This window comes from Phyllostomus hastatus, unplaced genomic scaffold (assembly GCF_019186645.2).
Source record: "Phyllostomus hastatus isolate PE091 unplaced genomic scaffold, TTU_PhHast_1.1 phas_contig_98, whole genome shotgun sequence".
NCBI classification, from domain to species: Eukaryota; Metazoa; Chordata; class Mammalia; order Chiroptera; family Phyllostomidae; genus Phyllostomus; species Phyllostomus hastatus.
The window spans coordinates 1197245-1224609 of record NW_025333999.1 but is presented as its reverse complement, the minus strand read 5'-3'; the positions used below and the strand labels follow the sequence as shown (position 1 = coordinate 1224609).

Genomic DNA, 27365 nt, shown 5'->3' with positions numbered 1-27365 from the left:
CAGGGACAACCACAAGGGGGTGCTGGAGGTGCACAGCTGCCTGCACAGGGGAGTTGGGGCTCAGTGGGTAATGACACGCCCCCACCACTTTCCCCTAGACCTCCCCTCCCTGCCCCAGATCTCCAGGGCAGCCTGTGACTCACCCAGCTGGGAGCACTCCAGAGACACCCCTCCCTCCGGCTGGGCCTGCTCAGTCACTGCCTGGGAGGGGGCTCTGACTCCTTCCCTCTGTCTCTGTTTCTCTTTTTCCTGTTTGTCTCGTTGTATCTCTTGGTCTCTTTCCCTCCCTTTCTCCCTGTCTCTGTCTCTCTCCTTGTTTTGATTACTCCCTCTCTGTCTCTCTTGGTCTGTCTCTCCCTATCTCCCCAACTTCCCTGGGATCTCTGCTCCTTGTGGCCATTTAATGCTCCCCCTCTCTTGCCTCTCCCCTACTTAAGTCTATTTTTAGGCATCTCCTAGTTTGGGGAGAATTTTCTGGCCTAAGATGGCAAGCACCCAGAGCTGAGGGCTGGGTGGGGGCTGGGTGGGGGCTGGGTGGGGCAGGCAGTCCCCCTCCGTCCCTGGATCTCTGGTCTCTATCCCTGGCGTGGTTCTCTGGGGTAGCATAACCAAGACCCTGGGGGTTTGAGGTCTCTGACCTCTGACCTCTCCCATGACTTTGTCTCTCTGTCCCCTGCTCCCCACCTCCATCTCCTGGTACCCACCCCTCCTTGGATCTGCCTTGGTGAGTGAACATGGAGTCACCCCTTCCTCTGGTGGCTGGGGAGGCAGGTCCCTCCTTCCAAACTTAGGGCTGGGTTGGGGGGAGGGGAGGGATGCCCTGGAACAAAGGAGGCAAAGCCTCTGCCCAAGCATTTGTTGAGCACCTGCTGCATACCTAGGCCTGTAAACATTGAGGACACAGCTGTGAGCAATACAGCCCCAGGTTCTTATTTCATGTTGGGATCCAGACTCGGAAGAACTGCATGGGGTGAGGGGGAGAAGCAGAAAGTACGGGCTTGAGTTAAATGAAGAGGAAGATTTGGGGGAGTAGGAGACAGAGGCTAGAGAGAGAGAGCAAGGGTGTGGGTAGTTGGCAGTGGTCTAGGTCCATGCCCCAATGTTCAAGAGGTCCCCCCTGCCAGTGCCTGTGATATGATGTTCTTGGGGTCCTCACATCCCCACCCAAAGTTCTCTGGATTCCCTCTGCCCGTGTCCACCTCTTCCATATCTGGGGCAGGGGGCCTCCAGCGGGGCCTCCTGGGCAACAACATCCCTTCCCTCAGCCCCAGCGCGTTTTTGGAACGTACTTCCGTGTGGGTTTCTATGGTGCCCGCTTTGGTGACCTGGACGAGCAGGAGTTTGTATACAAGGAGCCATCCATCACGAAGCTGGCTGAGATCTCGCACCGGCTAGAGGCACGTCTGGGCAGTGGGGAGAAGGATGGGACACAAGGCTGCCCTGGGGTGGAGTGGAGGCTGTACCTGCACAGCCCAGCTCAGCCTCGTGTCCCTAGGAGTTCTACACGGAGAGGTTTGGGGAAGACGTGGTCGAGATTGTCAAAGATTCCAATCCTGTTGACAAGACCAAGCTTGATCCCCAGAAGGTGAGGGCTTCCAACTGTCCCCTGGGGTCCCCAAAATCCTCCAGTCAGCGAGACTTTTAGTAATATTTCTTGGAAATCCTCAAATTCTATTTCTCTGGGAAACTACAAAGCTTATCTCCCTGGTAGACCCCCAAATTCTTAACCTTAGGCAATTCCCCAAACATAAGGAGACCTGAGAATCCCAGAATGGAAACCCCGAGAGCCATGGAGGCCCAAATCCCCTTTCTCCAGGGATGGAGCCCTGCTGGGAGGCTGGCCAGCCCCAGGGGGGTATGCTGGGGCTGTGGGAACCTCATCCCTGAGCCTTGTACCCCAGGCCTACATCCAGATCACGTATGTGGAGCCACACTTTGACACCTATGAGCTGAAGGACCGGGTGACCTACTTCGACCGCAACTACGGGCTGCGCACCTTCCTGTTCTGCACGCCCTTCACACCCGACGGCCGAGCTCATGGGGAGCTGCATGAGCAACACAAGCGCAAGACACTGCTGAGCACAGATCATGCCTTCCCCTATATCAAGACACGAATCCGCGTGTGCCACCGGGAGGAGGTAGGTAGGGGCCCCGAACCTGGGTTGGGAGAGGTGAGGGGACTCCCAACTCCAACCTCCAGACCCCAGTCTGTAGCCTTATACCTCTACCTTGAGACCCAAGTGATCAAGGGCTGGATCTCAATCAGACCAAAGGCACCAGAGCCAGACAAAGGCAGCCTAGCCAGGCCCTGGCGGACCTGGGCAGGCAGGAACCCCAACACACCGTTCATTATACAGCCACTTAGACCCCCCTCCCACACCAGCTGCCCTCGGCTGGCTTGGGGCAGGTTGTCTTCAGACCCCAACCAGTGCATGCTGCCCCTGACCCTGCAGACTGTGTTGACACCAGTGGAGGTGGCCATCGAGGACATGCAGAAGAAGACACGGGAGCTGGCCTTTGCCACTGAGCAGGACCCACCCGATGCCAAGATGCTGCAGATGGTGCTACAGGGCTCTGTGGGGCCCACTGTGAACCAGGCATGGCCGGGAGGGGATGCAGGCTGCCCAGGGTCCCCCAGGGTCCATGCAGACACCCTCACAAGGCCCTCCCACCCCACAGGGTCCCCTGGAGGTGGCCCAGGTGTTTTTGGCAGAGATCCCGGAAGATCCCAAGCTTTTCAGGCATCACAACAAGCTACGGCTCTGTTTCAAGGACTTCTGCAAGAAGTAGGCCTGACCCCGCCCATTAGAGCCCCTCCAACCCCCATCATGGCTCTCTGCCTACTTTACCCCCCATTCTAGCTCCTGACCCCACCTCATGGACTCCTCTGCCTCTCTGGTATTGCTTTCTCTCCCGAGTGCCAGTCCCTGAGCACTCTGCCATCTGGCCCTCAGGTGCGAGGACGCACTGCGGAAGAACAAGGCCCTGATTGGGCCGGACCAGAAGGAGTACCACCGTGAGCTGGAGCGCAACTATACCCGCCTACGGGAGGCTCTGCAGCCCCTGCTCACCCAGCGCCTGCCCCAGCTGCTGGCACCAACCACAGCCAGCTTCAGGTGCCTGACCTGGGCTCCCCCACACCCAGAGAGGGCAAGAGGAGGCAGTCGCAGTTTGGGGGTTGTCGTGCACATCAACATGTGTACTTGGCTTTGCACACAAGGATGTGACTACTTGGACTTGTATACAAATGTAGGGTAGCCATTCTGGATCCTGGTGGGTCAGTTCCCAGACATGCAACTTCATCTTTCTGAGCCTCGGTCTCTACATCTGTAAAATGGGTATGATATGACTTTCTGGTGAGGGTTTCAGGAGAGAATCTGAATCCACAGCCAGATCAGAATGGATGTGAAAGGAGCAGAGAAGACTCCAGAAGGAGCTATGCTGGAGGAGGGGGGAGAGGACTGAGCACTGTGGAGTTTGGGGCCCAGTGTCCATGTTGACCTACCTCATTCCTCCCCCAGGAACTCCTTGAACAGAGCAAGTTTCCGGAAGGCGGACCTCTGAGCTCATGGCCTGAAACCACACCCAGAGGAACCCGCACCCTGGCCTCAGCTATGTGCCTTTCTGGGAGTCTGTCTGGCTGCCCACTGTGGGTGACCACAATGCACATGGGGCTGGGCCCTCTGTTCCTGTCTGTGCACTGATACTTCTTACCTTTTTTAATTTAAAACTTTTTTATGAGCAGCCTGTGTGGTGTTGTCCCTGGGGGCCAGGTGCACAGTGTGTTCACACACCCTGATCTACAGACACTGAGACCATATCGGGTGCCAGAGACGGAGCAGTGATGACAGACACAAATGCCTGCCCTTGTGGGTGGAGAAGGCAACACACAAAATGTCACATATGTACTTGGGGAAGAGTAACATTTATTATTATTTTTAAAGGAACATTTATTAAGCCCTTGCTGAGTGCCCAGCCCTGTACTAAAAGGCTCCCAGAAAGACATTGCTCCATTTATGGGTCTTTTTGCCCAAGGCAACTCCGATAGGCCCCTGCCTCGTCCTTAGTGAGTCTCCTCAGTAGTGGTGTCAGACACACTCTTAACCCCATGTTACAGATGGAGAAACTGAGTCACTGAGCACTTAAAGGTATGGTGGGGCTGGGGCTGGAGCAAAGTCTGGCTGGCCAGGGAGTCCAGGCCTTCGGCTCGGCCTGTGCAGCCTTGAACTGACCCAGTCCCCTCCCCGCCTCTCCGCGGTCACGCCACTGTGTACCAGGCCTGCGCTGGGCCACTTCCAGCCCTGTGCTCCCGAGGAGGGGAGGGGTGACCTGCCGCCACCGCGCCCGCCCTCCTCGCCCTCCGCTATCCGTGGCCAGGCCAGTCCCGCCCCCTGCAGCGGCCCAGCTGCAGCAGGCGGGCGGGACAGCTATGCGGGTGCCCTGCCCCGGGGACTCGGAGAGGGGAAGCTAGGGGACAAGGCCGGACACCCCTACGCGCGCGCACACACACCTGTTGTCCAGGTGTGATCGTAGCCTCAGGACCGCATTTCTTCACCGCTGCCCTCCCCACAGCGACTGGGGGCGGGGCCGGCCCTGAGGGGCGGGGTCAAATGGGTGGGGCGGGGCTACAGCTTGGGGGCCGGAGCCGGGCGGCGGCGCGCGGAGGACGCACGGGCGGCGGGACGCTGGGACGGCATCGGCCGGAGCGCGGGAGGCGAGTAGGACCCGGGGTCGGGTTGGGGTTCGAGTGTGATCGGGGTTCGAGCGTGGTCCCCACCCCACCCCCAACTCCGGGCGTGACCTCTCAGATCTCGACCAGGCGCTGCCTGCAACTCCACCATCTCAGCCCAAACTTTACGGACTTTTGAGTGTCTCGGTCCCCTGGTCTCTGCACCGTTCTCATCTTTAACTTCTGTCCCTGCGTCTTTCCCGCAAGCCCGTCCTTCTCTTCCATCTGTATCTCTCATCCTGCCTCTCCGCCCCATCACTGCCTCCCCTCTGTCCCTATTTCCCCACCTCCTCCCCCTCTCTACCTATTCTCTTGCTCTCATCCCCTTCGCCCTGCGCGGCCAGGCCGGAGCCAGGCCGGAGCCAGGCCGGAGCCAGGCCCCATGCCCCAGCCGGCGGGAAGGCGACCGGGCGTCCGGCTGGGCTGGGCCTTGCCCTGGCGGCTGGGCCGGTGTGGGGAGCAACAGCTGTTTGCCATTAGCCGGGGTCCCCGCAGGCCCCGCCCCTCCCTACAAGGGTGGGGTTCTCCTCACCCCCAACTTTGGGGCGGAGAGAGAGGAGGGAAGACCCCAGAGACATTCAGGCCGGTCTGCAAGGGGAGTTCTTAGGAAGACCCTGTCGGACATTCAGGCCCACCCTGAGCTCCTTCCTTGAGCCCCCTCCCTACTTTTTCTCCTCTTTAAGTGTCCTAACTTTGTCTCCATCTTGTGTCCCCTCCCTGGCCCCCACGGGTTCCACAGGAGAGGGGCCTCAGCCCTAGACATTTCCACCTCCAATCTGCTTTCTCCACCTGGAGTCACCTGACCACACTGAGGATGGTCAGATGGCTGGAGACTCCCAGACCTCAGTGTCTGTCTTGGAAATGGGTAGAGGGGTGTGGAGTGGGGGAATCTGCTAGGCTTAAGTTCCCATCCAGGATCAGCCACTTCCCTGCCCAGTGACCCTGGGCAAGTCGCTGCGCATTTCGGTGTCCCAAGATTCCCCATCTGGTTGTGTTGTCAGGTACCCAGATCATTACTGTGGTTATTACTATTGTTATTCACCCTGTCCCTGTCCACCTGCAGGGGCCCCCACAGACTATTCCAATCCTGCTCCCTGCCTCCAGGCTCGGGTCCCCAGACATTATTTTTAACCTGGTTGTGCAGGGGGTGAGTCTCCAAGCAGGTGGAGACTACCTGGACCTACTTTTGGACCATGTGTTCCAGGTGTTGCAAGACTGAGAAGTGAGGAGAGAGACGTGGAGAGACAGAGAGAGAGAAGTAGAGAGAGAGAGAGACGCAGAGAGACATGGAGACAGGCAAAGCAAGACGCTAAGCAAGAGACACGTGGGGTGTGAGAGAAGGAACAGCTCGGCAGCCCCGTCTTCATGCCCGGCAGGTGCCCCACCTGGCCCATCCTCCCAGGTACCCACAGGCCAGAAAGGGTCCTCCCTGGTGGTGGGATGGGCCTGGGCCTCTGAAGCAGGGTAGCTGGAAGTCAGACAGCAGGAAGGACTGGCTAAGCTCAGGCGGAGTGTTTGGGATGAAAGGACCCTGGCTGGACTCCAGGGTTGGGTGGGTGAGTTAGTGAGAGGCCCTGATTGTCCCTCCCTTTTGCAGCCTCCAGGCGCCCCCTCTTCCTCCTCTCACCCCCATGACTTCCCGGGCCACCTAGCTCCTGGGCACCCCCCTCCCCAGCCGGACATGTTGCGGGGGTGGGGGGGGGGGCAGGAAGTTCTCGTGTAGCCCGGCAGTGAAACTGTTTATTTTTAGAGAAAATTGTTTCCATAAAGGGGAAAGGCTTTGCTCCTCACTGCCTCCCCACGATTTTCCCTATCCCTTCTACCCCAGTTGCCCTGACCCAGTTTTGTTTTGGGGTCCCCTACCCTAAGCTGTAGCTCTCTTTTTGTCTCTGGGTCTCCTCCCATCCTTGCAGGATAGCCATCCCCTGTTAGCACCACAGCCCCTACCCACATCAGTCCCCATCTGTCCCGATAGCCAACGCCTGGCCTGGGCTGAGGGAAGGGGGTGCACGAAGGATGGGGCCTGGAGAGCTTGGGGCCCCTGGCCTGGGAGCCTTGTGGAGGCAGGGCTGTGAGAACAGCTGGAGCTTTTCCAGGGACTGGACAGATGTGCAGGCAGGCTGTGAGGTTTGGTTTCTTTGTTCTAGACCGCAGGGGGGCCCCCCACTTCCCCCTCCACAACTTGGCTGGGTTTGCGCCTATGAGAGGGTCCTTACTTGAAGATCAGGGGTGTTGGGGAGGGTAGCTGTGGAGGGCGGTAGTCACATTTCCTCTCCCACCCCTGCAGACCCTCCTGACTCCCGTCTCCATCGCGTCCTCTCCCCAGGTAAGCCTCAGCCTGTGCTGAAGGCAGTCTGACTCAGGGCCTCCCAGTGACTCTCGAGGAGCATCTGCAGAGGGGAGGATGGCCCAAGTCCTGCACGTGCCAGCCCCCTTTCCAGGTCAGACCTCTGGGGAGGAATAGGGCCCTGCCCAGGGGTTGGAGGGCAAGTAGTGGGTAGATGGGCCTGTCCTGGAAGCCTGAGTGGGGGAGAGGGGCCTGCAGCTGGGGGGAAGATAGGGCCCTACCTGTGATGGGGCTGGTGGTGCCGGGATTGAGGGTGGAACACAGCCCCCCTGAGGGCCTGAACAGAGACAACTTGGCTCTGCCCTGGAGGGTCTGAGAGGGAGACCTGGCCCTGTCCTGTGGGGTGGGGGCGGAGCAGGCTGGAGACCCAGTTGAGCAGTTGAGGGCCCAGTGGGCTCCCATCCGTTGGGCAATAAATCTTGACTCCCCCCACCCCATCAGTCGCTCCCCCACTCCCACCTAAGACACCAGTGATCAGAGGTACCAGTATTTCTCCCTCCCCAGGGACCTCAGGCCCGGTCTCCCCTCCCGGCTTCCCTGCCAAGGAGACCGACCCTCCTTACTCCGTGGAGACGCCCTATGGCTACCGCCTGGACCTGGACTTTCTCAAGTATGTGGACGATATTGAGAAGGGCCATACCCTGCGGCGCGTGGCCGTGCAGCGCCGACCTCGCCTCGGCTCGCTACCCCGAGGCCCTGGCTCCTGGTGGACATCCACTGAGTCGCTCTGCTCTAACGCCAGCGGGGACAGCCGCCACTCTGCCTACTCCTACTGTGGCCGCGGCTTCTACCCGCAGTACGGCGCCCTGGAGGCCCGCGGCGGCTTCAATCCTCGGGTGGAACGCACCCTACTGGACGCCAGGCGCCGCCTCGAGGATCAGGCGGCTGCACCCACCGGCCTGGGCTCCCTGGCCCCCAGCGCAGCCAGCTCCACCAACTCACTGGTGGGTGTGGGGCTGCCGCCCCCAACACCACGGGGCTCAGGAATGTCCACGCCAGTGCCACCTAGTGCCGGGCACCTGGCCCATGTTCGGGAGCAGATGGCGGGTGCCCTGCGGAAGCTGCGGCAGCTGGAGGAGCAGGTGAAACTGATCCCTGTGCTCCAAGTGAAGCTGTCCGTGCTGCAGGAGGAGAAGCGGCAGCTCACGGTGCAGCTCAAGAGCCAGAAATTCCTGGGCCATACTTCAGGGTCCCGGGGCCGCAGTGAGCTCTGTCTTGACCTCCCCGAGGCTCCTGAGGACCCGGTAACACTGGAGACCCGGAGCGTGGGCACCTGGGTTCGTGAGCGGGACTTGGGTGTGCCCGACGGGGAGGTAGCCCTTGCTGCCAAGGTCGCGGTGTTGGAAACCCAGCTCAAGAAAGCGCTCCAGGAGCTGCAGGCAGCTCAGGCCCGACAGGCTGGCCCCCAGCCCAACCTCCAACCCCAGGCCTGGCCACCGACAGACAGCCCAGTTCGTGTGGACACCGTCAGGGTGGTAGAGGGGCCTCGGGAGGTGGAAGTGGCAGCCAGCACGGCCGCCGGGGCCCCTGCACAGCGGGCCCAGAGTCTGGAGCCCTATGGGGCAGGGCTGCGGGCCCTGGCGACCTCTGGAGGAACCGAGAGCCGAGCTATGTTCCGAAGCCATGAAGTGGTGGAGACAGTGCTGCCCTCGCCCACTGCACCCACTGGCAATGTCCACTTGGTGAAGAAGATCAGCATCACAGAGCGAAACTGCGATGGGGCAGCAGGTGAGTCGTAACGGGCAGGGGAGGACAGGGGAGGGCTCCCCTTTCTTCATCTAAACAGCAAGGTCCAGCCCCAGCCCTGGCCTTCCACCAGACAGATCACTCCCATCTTGGAGTCTCTGTCTCTTCATCTGCAAAAGGGGACAAAGTTGTGCCACCAACTCAGTGTTGTAGGGAATCATGCTGAAAAATTGGGTGTCCATTAAATAAATGTTCTCATGTTTAGTACATCATAAGTGTCCAGAAAACAGAATGTTTTGCAGGGAGAGGATCCCCAAGGCTATTGGTTTGCTGAACAAAACACCCTCCCTGTTTATTCAGTAAGTGGCAGGAACCAATCTCAGACCGGTTTAAGCAATGAAAAAGAAATGTATTGTTCATACAATTTAGGGATAGCTTCAGGCATAGCTGGATCCTGGTGCTCTAGAATCTCTAACTTTCTCTTTCTCTTTCTCTGTGCACCGTGGAAGCTTCTCTCTCAGCCCAGCAAAGGTGGCCCCACTACTGTGGGAATCAGTGCTTACAGCTCTGAAAAGGGAGCCCCCCCAGTCCAAGTATTGCCAGTAAAAATCTCATGGGGGACAGTCATTGGCTGGCTTGGGTCATATGCCCAATGCTTATTTAATCACTGTGTCCCTCACTGCCTAGCCCCTGGCGTGAAGGAGCCCCACCCAACTCCTGTGTCCAAGTCCTGAGGGGTGCTCGCTGGAGAAGTGCTGACTGCTCATGCCAAGAAAGGGGATGTGGGATGTGCAGAATGACAGCTGCCCCACCACTGCCACCCGAAGGGCGCTGGCGAAGCTGCCAGAATGATTCATAATAATAACAGCTGTTCTTTATCAGACACCGCCTGGTGCTGGGTGCTGTGCTATGTGTTTCACCCACAGAGGAGCTAAAGACAGGGACCCGTGTAGCCAGGCAGCCTAGGTTGAAGTTCCACTTCTTGCTGTGTGTCCCCAAGTGAGCACCTTCTCTCTGGGCCTCAGCCTCCCCATCTGTGAAGTGCCATAATGACGGTCCCCACCTGTAGGGTGCTTGTGAATTAGCGCACACAGTAAGTACTCAATCGGTGCTTGTTTCTGTGTCTGCTGATGATTTTCAAGTCAGCTCTGTTTATAGTTGGGAAAACTGGGGCTTGGGGAGAAGATGCACTCACCCTGTGCCACACAGCCAGGAAGTGTCAGCACCAGGGTCTACGCCAAAGCTGGCCTGAACCTGCAGCAGGGCTCAGAGACGGGGCCCAGGTTCTCTCCCCAGCCCCAAATCTAAGGTGCCCAGAGCCTCGTGGTGGGACTGAGGGCACAGCTGGAGGGTGGGGACCCAGCTGTGTTTTCTTGCTTTTCCATGTTGTTCCTGGCCAGCTCTGGGCACCACCCCTCTGTTCTGTATCTATTCCAAACATCCAGCCCTGCAACTCTGGCCTCCAGCCAGGGGCCCTGCCTGGCCCAGCCTCGGGATCTCTGAGAGGCAGCCTCCATTCCAGACGTGCCTCCCAGGGCAGCCATGGGGCCTCCTGCTTTCAGGACCCACAGACATAGCGATGTCCCCACCCTGAGCCAACTGCCTCCCCAACAGTTCTTCCTTGTGTCTCACTTAATTCCATCTTGATGCAGCCAGCCCCAGTGTGCTAATTTATTAAAATGTCTGCTCATTCAGCAAATGTTTATAGAGTACCTGTTATGTACCAAACTCTTCTAGGCACCAGGGACACAGCAGTGCACAAACCGGACAAAAAGCCCCTGCAATAAACAAGTAAAACACTGCAACAAATAAGTTAAGAAATATAATTTCAGAGAATATGTGTTTGAAGCAGATACATATTCGACGGGGTGGTGGCCTGGTGTCAAATTTGGTTTCCCTGCTCCCTAACTCTGTGCCCTTGAGCAATTTATTTAACCTCCCTGCTTTTCATTTGCAAATTGGCGGTCCTGACATCCCAGTGTCACCAGATCAATGTGAGGCTTAAATGTGTCAATTTATATTAAGAGTTCAGCGTGGCACCAGACACATGGTGGGTGATCAAGGGCTAGCTATGGGCTCTGAACCACGATATGAAAAGAAAGGAGCAGCCGGGTGGCAAAGAGGTGGGAAGAAGAATGTTCTGGGAAGGGGGGCACAGCAGGGGGGCAGCCCTGAGGTGATGGCAGGCATGGGTGTCTCCACGGTGCTAAACAAACTGGGATTGGATGGGGCTGGCAAAGCAAGGTGCAGGACAGCCTGAGCACCAGGGGAGGGTCCTGCAAGGTTCGCAGACTGGGGAGGAGCAATGTAGGAAATAAAGTGAAATATCAGGAGGACTTGACAAGTGTCTAAGACCATGTATTCACTTAGGTGAGTCAGCCAGATGCTTGGGTCAGAGAGGGCTTCCTCGAGGAGGAGGCAAGGAGGAACCCAGCCTCTGCTGTGTGGAATTTGCTCACTGTGGTTGAAGGGGAGGGACGGTGAGTGTCAGTCTTACCCTTGGGCTGGGAAAGGCAGGTAGGGCTACAAGAGGCCTGGAGAACCCCAAAGTCCTATCCCCCAGCCTGGCAAAGTCATCACAAACCTGTCAGCAGAAGAAGGGGCAGCAAGGCCCTTGTATCCCTGGGGCCTCTCCGAGGTGTAGAAACTTCCTCTGCACTTGTGCAAAACCTGTTGCTATGAAAGCAATTCCTATTCTTCATGGAAGCTTTGGGAAGTACAGAAAAATCTAGAATGCAAAATGAAACCCCATAAACCTACCACCACCAAAACACAGCTGCCACCAACACTTCTGCTTCTTTCCTTCCGAGTTTTTTTAACACAGAAAATAATATGTATATTTCAACTTTGGCAACACAGAGCTGGTGGAATTTGTCATTTCTCTTTATTTTAAAAGCATTTAGGCAGCCCTTGCTATAGACCAAGGCATTATTTGACTCTTCTCATATTTTAATTCATTTAAAGCCCCAGCACCTCTATGAGGTGGGGTGGTGTTTTTAATCCCCATGTTATAGATGAAGAAACTGAGGCACAGGCGGGTTAAGGGATTTGTCCACAGTTCTCAAAGTCAAGATTTATAATTCCTTTGATTTTGATTTAACATTACCCCAGGGACATTTTCTCATGTTATTAAGAATTCTTGGGATGTGCTATTTATTTTTGAACAGCCACATCATTCTTTACACTCAGGGGTGCCATGTAGACGTCCTTAAAGGACCCTTCACATCCAGTGATCTATTTTTTCAGCACAGGTTTCTGAAAGGGCATTTTTGAGGACTTTGATGACTGCTGCCAAATTGCTTTACACCCCCATGGCTTTAATTCCCTTCCAGCATTGGGTGTGCGTGGCTGATAAATTTTAACAATTTCTTTTATTTTATTTATTTTTAGAGAGGAGGGAGAAAGAGAGGGAGAGAAACATCGATAACATCGATGGGTTGTCTCTCGCACGCCTCCATCTGGGGACCTGGCCTGCAACCCAGGCTTGTGCCCTGACCAGGAATCGAACCAGCAACCTTTTGGTTTGCAGGCCGGCACTCAATCCACTGAGCCACACCAGCCCTGGCTGACAATTTTGTTTGGACTTAGGGGCCCAAAACTGAGTTAATGACATTTCTTCTGCCATGGTAACCAAACTGCCATTGTTTTAACTTTACCTTTATTTCACCTTCATCTCACCCTCATCTCACCCTCGATGATGAGGACCAGTAAATAGCTTCAGCTTTGCAGACCGTATGAGCTCCCTTGCAGTGACTCTGTTCTGTTTCATTCTTTCCCCGTCCCCCAGCTTTATTAAGGCATATCACATAAAAAAATGTAGATTTTTAATGCATACCTTTTGATGAGCTTGCAGCCTCAATTCTGCCTGTGTAGCATGAAAGCAGACGTAAACAATGTAGGCATTAATGAACAAGCATGACTCTGTGCCAAGAAAACTTCATGTGTCAACACTGAAATGTCAATTTCATATAATTTCCATGTGCCCCAGATAGAATCCTTCTTTTAATTGTTTTTCCAACCATTTAAAACTGTAAAAACTGCCCTCAATCCATAGTTGGCTAATGCCTGCCCCATGTCATTCACTCACGCCCATCACCGATTTCCACCCCCACCCCACTTAATACCGTTCCTGGCCATCCACCTTCCAGAAGCTTATTTAGACATTTGAGTGTCCTTGAAAAACATGCCTGCGTGTGTTTAATTTCCTAAAATGGTATTGTGCTTCAGAAAAAAACATTTTTCCCCCGTACACACTATTTTTGAACTTTCCTGACGTTTATAAATCTGGTTCGTCTCTTCTAATGCCCTAGTGTGTGCCACACTTTTCCTCTCTGATCCCCCTCTCCCAACTCCTGACCACTGTGAACAGGGCTGGGACCACCCTCTCCTGTTCCCTCCCGTGGCTTCACTGGGCTACAGGACATGCACAGCTTCAGAAGTTCTGTCTGGTCCTCTGGAAAAGCTGTCCTGCGTGCACTCCCACCAGCCACACTCCGTCTGAGAGGCCCATTTCTCCACATTCCCACCAACGTACAGTTTTATGTATGTTCGAGTGTTTTGCCCATCTGCTGGTACAAAGTGGCATCTCCTTGTTTTCATTTGCATTTCTTTGGTTTCTGATGAGGTTGGGCATCACCATATATGTTTGATAAGATTCCTCTGTGGCTCAGTTTTTTGTTGCCTTTGTCCTTTTTTCTTTGATCGTTTTTGAGAAGTTTCTGGCATGTCCCAGAACAGGGGTTGTTGAACTGGGGCCTGTGGGCCAAATGCAGCCCCATACCTGTTTTTATATGGCTCACAGGCTAAGGATGGTTTTTATGTTTTTAAATGGCTGAACAAATGTGAAATGAGTAACGTTTTGTGACGTGAGCAAAATTATATGAAATTAAAGTCGATGAGAACACAGCCATGCCTGTTCATTTACATACCATATAGAGCTGCTTTTACACTATTTTCGACTGAGACCTATGGCCTACATAGCAAAAATATTTATTGTCTGGCCCTTTAGAGAAAAAGTTCACTGATTTTTTTAAGATTTTATTTATTTATTTTGAGAGAGAGGGGAAGGGAGAGAGAAAGTGAAGGAGAGAAACATCAATGTGTGGTTGCCTCTTGCGTGCCCCTTGCTGGGAACCTGGCCTGTAACCCAGGCATGTGCCGTGACTGGGAATCGAACCGTGACCCTTTGGTTTGCAGTTCTGTGCTCAATCCACTGAGCTACATCAGCCAGGTGATTTATTTATTTCTAGAGAAAGGAAGGGAGGGAGAAAAACATCAATGCGTAGTTGCTGCTCATGTGCCCTGACTGGAAATCAAACCGGCAACCCTTTGGTTCACAGGCCTGCACTCAGTCTACTGAGCCACATCCACCAGGGCAAAGTTTGCTGACTCTTGTTCTAGGAGATTATCACTTGCTTAGTCTGTATTCTTCTATTAATTAACTTTGTCTATAAGTCTTTTGGTATTTTTACTGTTGGTTTGTTTTTATCAAATAGAAATTTTAAAGTCAAATATAGTTAAACTCATCATATTTTTAATTTTTTTCCATTTTTATTGAAGTATAATTGACATATAACATTGTATTTGTTTCAGGTGTACAAATTAATGATTTGATATATGTATATATCTTGAAATGCTTACCACAATAAGTTTTGTTAGCATCTATCACCTTACCGAGTTACAGTTGTTTTTTCTTGTGATGGGGATGTTTAAGATCTACTCTCTTAGCAGCTTTCAAACACACAGCACGGTATCATGAGCTAGAGCCACCACGCTGGACCTTACACCCCAGGACTGACTTATCTTAAAACCGGAAGTTTGTACCTTTTGACCCCCTTCACCCGTTCCCTGCCCCCACCCCTGGCAACTGCTGATCTGCTCTCTTTATCTGAGTTCAGTTTTATTAGATCCCACAAATAACTGAAATCACCTTGTATTTCTCATATATGGCCTGCATTTTGAGGAATTTTTTTGTATATGCAGTTTCATTTGTTGAGTTTTTCTTTTCCCATTACAGCTGTCATTTAATGTTATATTAGTTTCAGGTGTATGTACCGCATAGTGGTTGGACATTGAGGAATTTTTGAAGGAATCTTTCCCCTTCCTGAGGCCCCCAATATTCTACATTTTCTTCCTGTGGCTTTGCAGTTGTACCTTCATATCATTCCTTAGGAGTTTATCTTCTGTGTGAGGCCTGGGGTAGGGTTCCAGCTAGATTTTTTTTTTCTTGGCTAGAGTAATCTGCTTTTCCAGCGCCACACCGCAGAGCCCACCCTCACCCACTGGTCTGGGGAAACTGCTCTGTCTTCCCTCCAGTTCCCTGAGAAGCTCGTGCTCCTCCGTTCCTTTGGCGTCTGCTCTCGTCACAACACCACGCTGCGGGCGGCTCTGGCTTCGGAGTATGTTCTACGCTCCTGGGCTGGGTTCCCCATCTCTGCCTGTTGTTGTAAAATTGTCTGAGTTAGTCATGGATTTTAGTTTTTCCATATAAACTTTGCTATCAGTTTGCCCCATCCCCCAGTGAAATAATAGCGATAACTATCATCCTTTTTAGGACTGTTATTGTTATTTCAGCATTGTAGTGTCTGACCTTGACCTCACACTGGAAGGAGCCACCCAAGCTTTTGGAGGCAGTGCCTGCTTTGCCCTGGGGGCAGAGTGGGCCAGGTGCTACTCCATTTTACATTTTTCATTGAAAAAAAAATTGTGCTGAAACACATATAACATAAAATCTGCTACCAGCCATTTTTAAGTGTCCAGATCAGTGGCATTCAGCAGCCACATTTTTTGTGCAGCCACTGTCACCACCCATCCCCAAACTTTCCATCTTCCCGACTGAACCTCCGTCCCCAAGGAACAATGACCCCCACCCCCAGCCCCCGGCTCCCACTGTTCGGCTTTCTGTTTCTGTGGATCTGACTGCTCTAGGGACCTCCTGTGTGGGGGATCACACAGTATTTATCCTGTAGTGCCTGGTTTGTGTCACTCAGCAAAATATTGCTTTACCTGATCTTTTTGACCCCCCAGGTGTTCAAATCCAGGGCGTGAGTGTGGGGCCCACACGGGGACTGTGAACTGGCCATCTGCCTCCTGACTTGTTTCACTTGGCCACATACTGTTCTTGTTTGTTTCATGTGAATTTTTTGACAGGATTTTCTTTAAAAAAAAAAAAAATCAGAGGCTCACGTAAAAACCAGCTCTGGAATGGGCCCAGCCCGAGCCCCGCCCTGGGCTGGAGTGCCGTCAGCGTGTTCGTGGCCAAGTGTCTCTCTTTCCTCTGTGCTCGTCCCAAGTATTCACTCCCTGTTCTTGAGTTGAGTGCTGCCCAGGGACTTGAGGAAGTAGTTGCTGTGTATGTCAAGAACAGTTTTCACTGTTAAACAGAATTTAGATGAATTGCTCTTTGGAGTCCATGGCCAGTGGCAGGAAGGGGACTTCCTGGGGAAGCGGTGACACGGAAGCCACACGTGGCCTGGGGGGGCCCAAACTGTTCCAAGACTTGGCAGCCGCTCGGTGGCGACTGGGCTTTTGTTCCTCGTCCAGGCTGGTGATCTGGGGCTGGAGCTCCCTGCCAGCTGCATTCCTGGATGGATGGTGGTCACCCTCAGGGCCTGGTGCCCACAAAGTCACCTTTGTCCTTAGACCAAGCTAGGTGGGTCTTCTAAAAAATTGTGATAACTTCCCATTTTAGTCATTTTAAAGTGGCCTGTTCAGCAGCATTCAGCACATTCACCTACTGTGCAGCTGTGACCACCACCCACCTCCAAAACTGTTTCATCGTCCCAAATGGAAACTCTGCCTGGTGGGGTTTTAATGGGCATTTTCCAATAGCTCTGTTCTTTCCTTTTCCTTTTTAGTAAAGTAACACCTGCTGAAAATCAAGTAAAGAATGAAAAAAAGGTGCCCTGGCTGGTGTGGCTCAGTGGATTGAGCACCAGCCCTCGAACCAAAGGGTCACAGGTTCAATTCCCAGTCAGGGCATATGCCTGGGGTGCAGGCCAGGTCCCCAGTAGAGGGCATGTGAGAAGCAACCACACATTGATGTTTCTCTTCCTCCCTCTCTTTAGCATAATCCTGCTTTTAAAAAATCATATTATTAAGTCTCATCAAAATATAGTTTACAATTCGCTTGAAGTAACAGATGCTTCTTTTTTAAAAAAATTTTTATTGGTTGATTTTAGAGAGGAAGAGGAAGGGAGAGAGAACAAAACAGGGACACTGACTTGCTGTTCCATGTACTTATATATTCATTTGTTGATTCTTGCATGTATCCTGACCAGGGATCAAACCACAGCCTTGGCATATCTGAGATGATGCTCTAACCAGCTTAGCTACAAAGCCAGGGTTTAGCAGATGCTTCCTGTGCACTCTTGAAGTGCAGGCATTGTTCTAAGCTCTTCATCCCACCTTGCTGTCTTCAGCCTGCATGAGATGCCAGGAAGCAGGAGTGTCATGCTCCTGAGGCACTGAGAGGTTAAGTGAATTACCTGAGGTCCCATAGCTCACTCCTAGAAGACATGATTCCCTGCAATGACCACCAGACTCAGCTGTGAACAAGCCTGGTTTCCGACAACACTTAGTTGTCGGAGAGGCATGAGCCAGCATTGTGGGGTCACTGGGTCTTCCTGTCCCTGACCAGCATGGGGTGGGCAACAAACCAGGGTTGGAATCAAATTCTGCTCAGTCACTGGGCAACTCTCTGGTGCCTCAGTTTGTTTGTCTGTAATAATCCAATTTCTCCTCATGGGCTGGAGAGATTTGATGAAGTCATGTAAGAATTAGCCCTCAGAGCCCCTGACTCCGGGAGACAGTTATCATCACTGGTTCTGCTTTGCTGTTGTTACCTACAGTGAGTGCCTCTTTCCTGTGTCTTCAGGTCTCCCCCAGGCTCCTGCAGAGTCATCCTTGTCACCCCCAGGGCCCGCTGCAGCTTCCCTGGTGCAGCCCAAGAAGAATGCAGGCTGGGTACCCACTGGTGACAGTACCAACAGGGAGCCCATCAGGCAAGCAGCCCCACGTGAGTCAGAGGAGACCAGAAGTGGAGGTAAGTGGGGGTGGCTGCCAAGAGGGATGGGGCACTGGAGGCCTGGGCATGGGGTCTGGCTTCAGGATACCCGGGTGACACCACCTCTCCCCTCAGGTGGGCTCCAGGAGGGCGTGCGGTCCATCATGAAGCGGAAAGAGGAGCCTACAGAGCCCGAGGACCACCAGCAGAGCCTCCAGTGCGTGGGAGTCAATGGAGGGTGAGAGGAGCCCCCACCCCACTCCCCAGCTTCCACACCCCTGTTTGTTCCAAGAATGTACCAAGGACCTGGTCTAAGCCCCTCACTTTGATTCATTCGTTTAACTTAAGCACAATAGACAGACAAAGAAACTGAGGCACAATGAGGCTGAGTGCCTCGCTGGAGCTCAGCTGGTGATCAGCAGTCAACCTTGGCACCCTGGCTCCAGAGCCAGTGCTGTGAGCACTGCACTGCATTGCTCCCTGGAAGGTGCCAGACTCCGCTCTCTGCCCTGATGAAGTGGCCAGGTGTCAGGCCCTGACGGGCGGTTTCGGCAAGGTGGTTGGAGCAATGATTGATGGGGATACTTGGGCCATGTGTGATCTAGGGGAGGCGTGGGTGCCTGCCAGGAAGTCCCTGAAGGAGGGGCACATGTGCTGGAGGACAGTAGGAGGTAGCAAAGGGAAAAGGGGGGTGTGGGGGCTCTGCTGCTGGGGAGCATAGCCCAGATAAAGGCTCAGAGGTGAGAGGAAGCAGGGTGACATGGGACCTCGAATGCCAGGTAGCTTAGACTTCGTCCAGATGAAGCAAGAAGCATGAGGGTCCCATCTGAGGTGGGGTGAGAGTCTGAATCAGTAACACCTGTGTAAGCAGCAAAGCATGTAAGAAGAATTGAAGGGTAGAAGGGAAAAGCAGCACCTCCCTTGTGTGATCCCTGGCACAGCTAGTATTTACTCAGCACTTACTCTGTGCCAGGTGCCGTAAGCCACATTCCTGCAGACCTGTGAGGTCCTACTGACATTATCCCCATTTAACAGATAAGGAAACTGAGGTCTAGTAGTCAAGCCCCATCCCCCCTCCCCCACCCCCGTCCCACCTACAGCATCTCTCCCACCCTGCCCATCCCCTTTCCCCAGGTGTGAGTCCTCATCTGAGGACTCCAGCACAGCAGAGAACTTCTCGGACAATGAGAGCACAGAGAACGAGACCCCAGAGCCCAAGGCGAGGGTGCCGAGTGTGGCCGAAGCTCCCCAACTCAGGCCCATGGGGACAACAGTGACCAAGAACAGCCGGGAGGAGTGCCAGTTATCTCGGGAGTCTCAGCATGTGCCCACAGCTGAAGGGGCATCAGGATCAAATGTGGAGGAGGAGATCCGGTCAGTTGTCTGTGTGGGAGGCAGGGCCAGGGTTATGTATGGGATAACCTCAAATCCCATCATCTAAGCCTTTTGCATGAACATCCCACCAGTCATGCACACCTTAGTCTAAATTAGCAGAGAAGACCTTTCTCCTGAGTATCTTGAAGGTCTAGGCACTTTGAGGAAGGACCTAGTGGGGGCAATTTGAGTTATTGGGTTAAGATTTAGGGGGCAGGTAAAGTCCTTAAGCTACACACGTTTTGGGGACATTTTTGCCCCATCTGTTCATTCTATTTATTCCTTTTTGTCCTTGATGAAAAATCTGACATTGGGAAAAGATTTTCCATCTGCTCCTAACCATATGAGGTAAACTAGCCTGTGTGTCCACTTTCTCTTGTAGTCTGTTCCTCATGTCTGCCCCATGGGGTATATAGTATTACAAAAATTTGTTCTCGGGGACAGGGGCCTCTGAGGCTCCACCACTCAGGTGAGCCCTGGCAGGCCCGAGTGAGGGCCACAGTGGGGCCCACTGAGGCCCTCTCGGAGTGCTGCAGCCAGATATGGGAAGTCAGGGAACCCAGAGGGCTGAAATAAACCACCTCTCCCTGGCAGGATGGAGCTGAGCCCTGACCTCATCTCAGCCTGCCTGGCCTTGGAGAAGTACCTGGACAACCCCAACGCCCTCACCGAGCGGGAGCTGGTACGGCAGGGCCTTGGGGCTGGGAGGGTCTCTTTCCCCTGCACCCTGGCTTTTCCTCATCTGCAGTGCCTCCCTGTGCAAGCCTTGGGGGCCCTGGTTGCTCAGGGAGTATGCTTGAGTCGTGGACCTGGAGAGGGGCCAGGGCTGTGGGGAGGGGCCCAAAGATGACTACCTGCTGGCAAACCTGGTTTCGGTCCCTGGTCCTTCTGGGGCTTGAGGGACGGGACTGCCCTAGTTCCCTGTCTCAGTGTCCACACTTGCTTTTGAAGGCCATATCCAGGATGGAGACCTCACAACATCTGGCAGATCTTGGACTGCAGTGTCTACACCTCCCTCTAGGGTCCTTGTCTGGGGTGGGGATACACTTTAATCCAGGGGCCTGTCTGGGTGGGGTATCCACACTCCCTCTTCAAGGCTGGGGTTCAGGATAGGGGTGTCCACACTCCCCTCCTGCGGCTTAGCCCCGGAGCCTGCGGCTCACACCCCTCTCTTCTCCAACCTGCATCCAGAAAGTGGCCTACACCACGGTGCTTCAGGAGTGGCTGCGTCTGGCCTGCCGCAGTGATGCCCACCCTGAGCTTGTGCGGCGCCACCTAATCACGTTCCGGGCCATGTCGTCACGGCTGCTGGACTACGTGGTCAACATCGCCGACAGCAATGGCAACACCGCGCTGCACTATTCCGTGTCGCACGCCAACTTCCCAGTGGTGCGGCAGCTGCTGGACAGCGGTAGGCCCAGCTGGGCTGGGCGAGGGGCCCAGGGGAACGGGCCAGCTGCCTCCTCAGTTTGGTGGCCTGATAGGGGGAGACATGGCCTTTCCAGTCTAGTGGAGGAGACACCACCCTCCCAGTTTGATGGGGGAGATGGGAGCCCTCCCTATGGCCCCAAAATTCTGGAAAGGGCAGCCATGGTCTTGGGGAAAACACGCAGCCCTTCACCATCCACACAGACCCCTGCGTGATGGAGTCACGCCTCCAGAACCCCAGGCTGCGGGATGGGCAGTCTGGGGCTTGGAGGGATCACGTGGTTCTCTGTTCAACGGGAAAAGACTTTCCTTTCCCGGCTCTGCCTGGGAAGACACAGATCCTAGTCTGATGGAGGAGGCAGAGCCTGCAACCTGATGGAGGAGACTTAGGCCATGTGAAGGGGACTGGCTGTTCAGATTAATGAGGGAGACACAGCTGCTACCCTCAGCCCTAAATGTGGGTGACAGTGTCAGGGCCCCATTTTGATGGAGGAGTGGAACAGCTCCACTTGCAAATGGAGTGGGCCCATTCAGAGGAGCCACACATCCCCAGGGTGTCAGAGTGGGGACGGACACCCTGCAGCAGAACGAGGTCCTCAGTCTGAGAGAAGGGAGGAATCAGGCCATACCCAGGCTGATGGAGGAGACCCAGGGCTTATTACAGAAGAGTGAAACAGAGCTATCAGTCTGACAGCAGAGATGTGGCCTGGCCTGCGCCAGCGCCAGCGTGGTCTGAGGGCCTATGTTGCCCCTGCTCCTCCCCGCAGGTGTCTGCCAGGTGGACAAACAGAACCGTGCTGGCTATAGCCCCATCATGCTCACGGCCCTAGCCACCCTGAAGAACCAGGATGACATGGAGACTCTCCTGCAGCTCTTACGGCTTGGAGATGTCAATGCCAAAGCCAGCCAGGTACGGGGCCCCCGGAGCTACAACCGTGGGCAGTCCTTCCCATTTACTCAGTCCTGGCTGTGCACCAAGCCCAAACATGATCTCGTTCCATGCCCAGGGGAGAGTCCCCACTCTACAGGCAAGGACACTGAGGCTCAGAGAAGCAGAGTCATTTCCTCAAGGTCAGATTAGAGGAGGGGGGATTCAAACAGAGGGGTTCTAGCTCCAGAGTTCTGTTCTTATGACCTGCCCTCCAGGCTGTCTCTGATGAAGGACCTTCTGGTGGAAATGGGTAGGGGCTGGGAGAGGACGTGGGATCCTTTGTTAACTTGACACTGTCCCACATGCCGCTCGGTAATTCACTAGGCAGCAAGTGGGTGCTGGGGCTCAAACGGTGGGTGAGCAGGCACAGTCCCCACACTCCTGAAGCTCACTAGCCAGCTGGGGGATCCGGGAGCCACCAGCATTTCAGGCAGCCTGAGGCTCGCAGTGCAGCTGGACTCAGGCTGCTGGAAGCCACTAGAGGCGACGGAGGGAGGGAGGGAGTTGCAAGGGCATAAACGCAGGGAGGAAGGAAACGGGGCGCTGCAGAGGCCTGCGAGGGCAGCAGACCCTGCTTGCCTTTCTTACTGATGTCATTGTGTTTAAGTAGAAATAATTTTTTAGTGGTTTACTTTTTTTAATTGAGGTGCAAATCACATAACACTAATCTTTTTAAAGTGCACAATTCAGTGCCTTTTAGCACATTTACAGTGGTATGCATCCGGCCCCTGTATCTACTTCCAGAACATTCCCATCACCCCTAAATTTAGGAAACCCTGCACCCGTGAGCAGTCACTCCCCACCCCCTGGCAGCCACCAGTCTGCTTTCTGCCTCCATGGATTTCCCTGCTGTGGGCATTTCACATGATGGAGTCCAGGAGCATGTGTCCTTAGTGTCCATCCTCTTTCACTGAGCATAGTGTCTTCACGGTTCGTCCGCGGTGCGGTATGCATTAGTCCCTCATTGGTCTTAAGGCTGAATAATGTTCTGTAGCATGGATTTACCAGCTGGTCTATCTGTTCATCTACTGGTGAACACTGATTTAATTTTTATTGAGGTTCAACTGACACACAGAACAGTATACAAATCTTAGCTCCATAAATGTTGACGTATGTTTACACCTGTGAGTTAGGCACTTGCTTTAGGTGGGTGTGGGGCTGGAGAGGCAAGTGGCTGCTCCCTAAGGAGGAGACCTGGAAGCTGAGCCCTGAGGGGTGTGACTGAGGCAGCAGGCAGGGAGGGGTCCCGAGCCCCGGTGACATACCTTGGGACCTGTGCAGTTCATGAGCCCGTTCCTTGCCCTGGCAGGCAGGGCAGACGGCCCTGATGCTGGCGGTCAGCCACGGCCGGGTGGACGTGGTCAAAGCCCTGCTGGCCTGTGAGGCAGACGTCAACATGCAGGACGATGACGGCTCCACGGCCCTCATGTGCGCCTGCGAGCACGGCCACAAGGAGATCACGGGGCTGCTGCTGGCGGTGCCCAGCTGCGACATCTCGCTCACTGACCGCGTGAGTCCACACTCGGGTGCTCCTCGGGGTGGGCGGGAGCCCGGTGCCGGGTGTTGCTATGGCAACTATGCTTTACAGGACGGGAGCACGGCTCTGATGGTGGCCTTGGACGCGGGGCAGAGCGAGATTGCGTCCATGCTGTACTCCCGCATGAACATCAAGTGCTCGGTGAGTGTCAGCCCTCGCAGGGCAGGGGTTGGGGGCTCTGGGTGTGTGGGCGTCCATGGACAGCTGGCAGTGTACAGGTCCCCGAGCCAGGGACTTACTGGTCAGCTGCTTGTTGAACCTTCGTGGTGCCCCCGAGGAAATGAGTCACAGACAGCTGAGACGACATGGTCTCAGTCGGCCTAACAGTACTTGAACCCGGATCCTTCTGGTTCCAGATGCATGCTCCTAGTCACCACTGACTCATCTGAGAAATATTTGCAGAGACCAACTGTCTCTGGCCCTGTCCTCAGCCCTGGCCATCACAGCTCTGAGCAAAACAGAAGTCTCTGCCCTCGCAGAGCGGACATTCTAATAAAAGACAAAGTGAGCAGATTATTGTGTCATAGCCAGAGGATGATGAGTGCTAGGAAGAAACATAAAACAGGATATGAGGGACAGGGAGCAACAGATGAGGCAGTGACATTTGAGCCAACACTTGAGGAAGTGCGGGAGCAAGTTCTGTGGCTCTGCAGGCAGAAGGAACAAAGAGTGCAAAGGCCCTGGGGCAGGCGCATTCCCGCTGTGTCTGAGGGAGGAGCTGAGGGCAGGGGTGACACCACAGGCCACAGCGAGGACTTTGGCATTTACTTCAAGTCTGTGAGGGCATTAAAGATCCTGAGAAGTCTCACTGTAATGAAATCTCATCTGTCTGGGTTGGTTTAACCCAGTGTTTCTCTTATTTGACTGCAGAAATCTGGGTTTTGAAAAAATCTTTCCTGTTAGCAAAACACTCTCCAGAAGCGTAATAGGAGGACAATATTGATACTAGCTGTGTCCTAAGTGCCTGATGGAGGAAAGCCCTTCCAGTCCAGTGGGAGAAATAGGGGCACTCCTCGGAGGCCCCCAGAGTGACCACCTGGTCTGACAGATGGGGGACACAGGCCCACTTGCCGTAGGTCCTCACGCGTGATGGAGGACGCGGTATGCTAAGTGCCTACAGGACGTGATTTCTTGAACCTTCCACCACAACCCAATTTGTTTGCACTAAGTACTATCATTATTTGCATTTTTCAGGTGGGGAAGCTAAGGCTTAGAATGGTTACATCCCTGCCTGGTTCAAGGTCTCACAGCCAGGAAGGGGCAGAGGCCCTGGGGTCCATCTGTCTCCAGACCTTGGGCAGGAGCCTTGCCGCCCTCTCCTCCTCACCCCCACCTTACGCTTGCCCTGGCTTCCCCGAGGCGCATCTGGGGCTGGTTCAAGGGAGGCACGGTGGGTGTGGACCACAGCAATTCCCCCGACGGGCCGAAAGAGGGAAGGTGGCAGAGTCATGCGCCATCCATCTCCGCCTAGCTCCCAGGTTCTTCTGAGGCTCCGAGTGGGTCTGGCTTCAGGGTGTCTGGGCCTCAGTGGTGGTGCTCAGGGTCACCTGGGGGTCAGCCTTGGACCTCGGCTTCCTCAACTGGAAGATGGGGGCGATGGGGCTGGTGGTGCTGTGTTCTCCGATCCGTGCTGCTGCCCCCAGCGACTCCAGTCTCCCATCCTTGTCTGCTTAGACCACCGCCGTTGCCTCCGACCTTGGCCCCCGCAACCCCTGGCTCCCACTCTTACTGTCCCCTCCAGCCTGCTCTCCCCACAGCAGCCAGAGGTCCCTGTGGACCCCTGAGTCAGAGCACCTCTCTCACAGCCCTCTGTGGCTCCCGCCAGGCCCTGTACAACCGCCCCCACCTCCACCCCACTGTCCGATGTCCGTCCTCCCCCTTGCTCACGAAGCTCCAGCCACGCCAGCCAGTCGCTCGCCGCTCCGCTTCAAGGTCTTGGCACTGTCTCTTGCTGCTGCTGAAATGCCCTGCTCTGCCCGCTCGGCTGGCCCCTCAGCATCATCCAGCTCAGACCTCCGCCTGCCTGACCACCCGCTGTCCACTTTCAGTCCCTTCCATCCCTCACACCTGATGAAAATCCCCTGCTGCATGTGTTTATTTGCTGCTTTGAGGCATCTCCTCCACAACGTCACCACCTTGCGGCCGAGGGGTCCCAGCCTCCGGTTCACTCACTGCAGCCACAGGGCTAGCCGACGGAACCGCAGCCTCGGAGGCAAGGATGCCAAACAAGGAATTCTGCTTCTCGTTTCAGTTTGCCCCCATGTCAGATGACGAAAGCCCTGCATCGTCCTCGGCAGAAGAGTAGCCATGACGGGGAGCCAGAGGCGCCTGCCCTCACGGGCCACTCAGCCCCAAAGCAAACCGTCCCTCCCCCCTTCTTCCCCGTCCCTGGTCCCCTCCCTGGCCAGCCCCCCTCGTACCCACCAAGGCCTAAGTCTCAGAAGCAAGTGGGTTTTTCTCCTGCTTCCTAGGGGGAGTCCCCAACAGTAACAAGACTCCAGCTTAAAGTGGGTTTTTCCCAGTACCCTAGTTCAAAGCAGCCACAGTGCAGACCGAAGCTCCATTCTCACATAAAGTGGCGCCAGTGGCTGATGCTGGGACGTGGCTCCGTGGGGAGCACTGAGAACAATCAGCTGGCAGTGATGGATGGAGGCGGGGAGAGGGGAGCATGTTGTGTTTTTGAATCATCATCGGGGAAGGAGGGAAATCATATTACTTGTTGCCAAATTTGAAAGTCACTGGAATTGCATATTTTCATTTTAATCGTGAATGTTGTTAAGCACGGGCAGCGTCTGGAGTGGCTTAATGCCTCCTGTGCCCCCCACATTTAATTGTCTCGTAGATAACAGCTCTTTGTCCACTCCCCCCAGCAGCTTTCTTGGGGGGAACTTTGGTGTCTTCACAGAACAGATTCTGTCCGTGTCACCTGGAGGAGAAAAACTAGTCTCTTCTATTTGCCCGCTGCCACTGCCCTTGTCGCCCCCATTCAAGTGGTGGGAGGGGCCTCGGGACCCAGCCGGCTGAGGTGTGTGAACTGAGACGTGTGAGCAGTTCGTGTCAAGAAGTCACCCCCAAAGCCAGCCCTCCCTTCACGGAGGCCCCAGCAAATAGTAATTTTCCTAGAAAATCTCTCAGACCTGGAGACACAGGCAATGAATCTTGTTTCCAGAGCAGCTGCTGAGTGCCTGGGCTTAGAACCCGGGTTACGGGGAGTCCTTTCCCTCCCCAGACTCCAGGATTTCTCTCTTCAAAGGAAAGAAAACAGGCTGAGTGCTTGCTGGCAGAGCACGGGCGCTCCAGAAACCCCATGTGTGCGCGATTAAAAGCTGGCTGCCCTTGGAGGGCTCCCAGCGCAAACTTAAAGAGGCAGGGCTTTGCCTAAAACCAAACAAGGGCCAGCTGGTTTTTTTTAACCTACAGGCTTTCCGGAGCTGCCTGGAGCAGAGCCTGCTGGAAATAGGGCTCGCCAGACACTCACAGTTTCCTTAATGGCCTGTTTTGTCCCCAGAATCTCAACATAGTTCTCTTTCCTGTTCCTTCCCTTTGTGAACCAAAAAAAGAAAAGGGGTTGGTTCTGATCCTGAAAAAGCGCCTTGTGCAGGGGAGCAGGACCCCTAGTTGATAGGCGTCCTGCCCTCTGTGACGCTCTCAGCTCGGCCACCAGGGTGGGAGCCAGACCACAGGAGGGCAGACCAGGCCCGAGTGCTCACGCTGGCTTCTCTCCTGCAGAAGCGGTTTTCTTGGCTGAATGGAGAGTGGCTGGCTTTGATTTTGATTGAAGGGAAAATCTTTGTGACTTGGTATCTAAGACAAAAGAGCTTGAATGGTTAAAGGAGGGAGGCACTCCAGTGTGTGTGTGTGAGAGAGAGAGAGAGAGGGAGAGAGAGGGAGAGAGAGTTGGAGAGAAAGCAAAAGCACAGCTGCCTGAGGATGGCCACTGGTGTCCGAAGGGAGGCTGCAGCGGTGGGCAGCCTTGGGCAGCGGTACGGACTTGTGTGCCTGGGTGTTCTGGCCTGGAGCCGGGGGGTGGGGGGGGGGGTGTTTATTTTAAGGTTCTAGAAATGGCTCGTTGACACACCACCCTCTGCGCCGATAAATCCATATTTGTCCGTGTGTTCCCCTCTCCACTGGTACCCACTGGGCTGGGCATGGTAGGCTGCGGGTGCGCTGCCTTTGTCCCCATTCTCTTCTCACGTGTATTCATGGCCTTGACTTTCCAACCACGGTACGTCCATGCAGACAGTATTACACTTAAGTGAAGTATTCCCTTTTGTAACCGTTTTTTAGAAGGTAAAGGAATTTAATAAAGCTGCCTTATGATAATGCCGA

The 27365-nt window shown here is 54.5% G+C and overlaps 2 protein-coding genes across 9 annotated transcripts in view; both read left to right on the top strand.

Moving 5' to 3' along the window:
* The window catches only part of DOCK6 (dedicator of cytokinesis 6), a 41043-nt gene extending 37302 nt beyond the window's left edge, over positions 1-3741 (top strand). For all 4 annotated transcript variants that reach the window (XM_045852971.1, XM_045852975.1, XM_045852973.1 and 1 more), the window contains 7 exons: positions 1272-1397; positions 1496-1585; positions 1902-2138; positions 2454-2597; positions 2680-2786; positions 2955-3116; positions 3522-3741. In XM_045852971.1, coding sequence (XP_045708927.1) covers positions 1272-1397; positions 1496-1585; positions 1902-2138; positions 2454-2597; positions 2680-2786; positions 2955-3116; positions 3522-3564 — 909 coding nt within the window. In that variant the 3' untranslated portion in view covers positions 3565-3741. The remainder of the gene's footprint in view (positions 1-1271; positions 1398-1495; positions 1586-1901; positions 2139-2453; positions 2598-2679; positions 2787-2954; positions 3117-3521) is intronic.
* A 910-nt stretch (positions 3742-4651) lies between these two features.
* KANK2 (KN motif and ankyrin repeat domains 2) lies at positions 4652-27365 on the top strand. Of its 5 annotated transcripts, none has more exons than XM_045853110.1 (12): positions 5938-6131; positions 7056-7170; positions 7581-8804; positions 17638-17805; positions 17902-17983; positions 18901-19140; positions 19735-19822; positions 20332-20551; positions 21336-21478; positions 22809-23009; positions 23088-23177; positions 25288-27365. In XM_045853110.1, exons 2-12 carry the CDS (start codon positions 7134-7136, stop codon positions 25339-25341), a joined length of 2547 nt encoding a protein of 848 aa, XP_045709066.1. In that variant the 5' UTR covers positions 5938-6131; positions 7056-7133; the 3' UTR covers positions 25342-27365. The 5 variants fall into 5 exon arrangements, with proteins under 5 accessions (XP_045709063.1, XP_045709066.1, XP_045709065.1 ...); XM_045853109.1 differs by having other exon boundaries at positions 17902-18004; XM_045853107.1 differs by lacking the exon at positions 5938-6131 and adding an exon at positions 4652-4714 and having other exon boundaries at positions 17638-18004.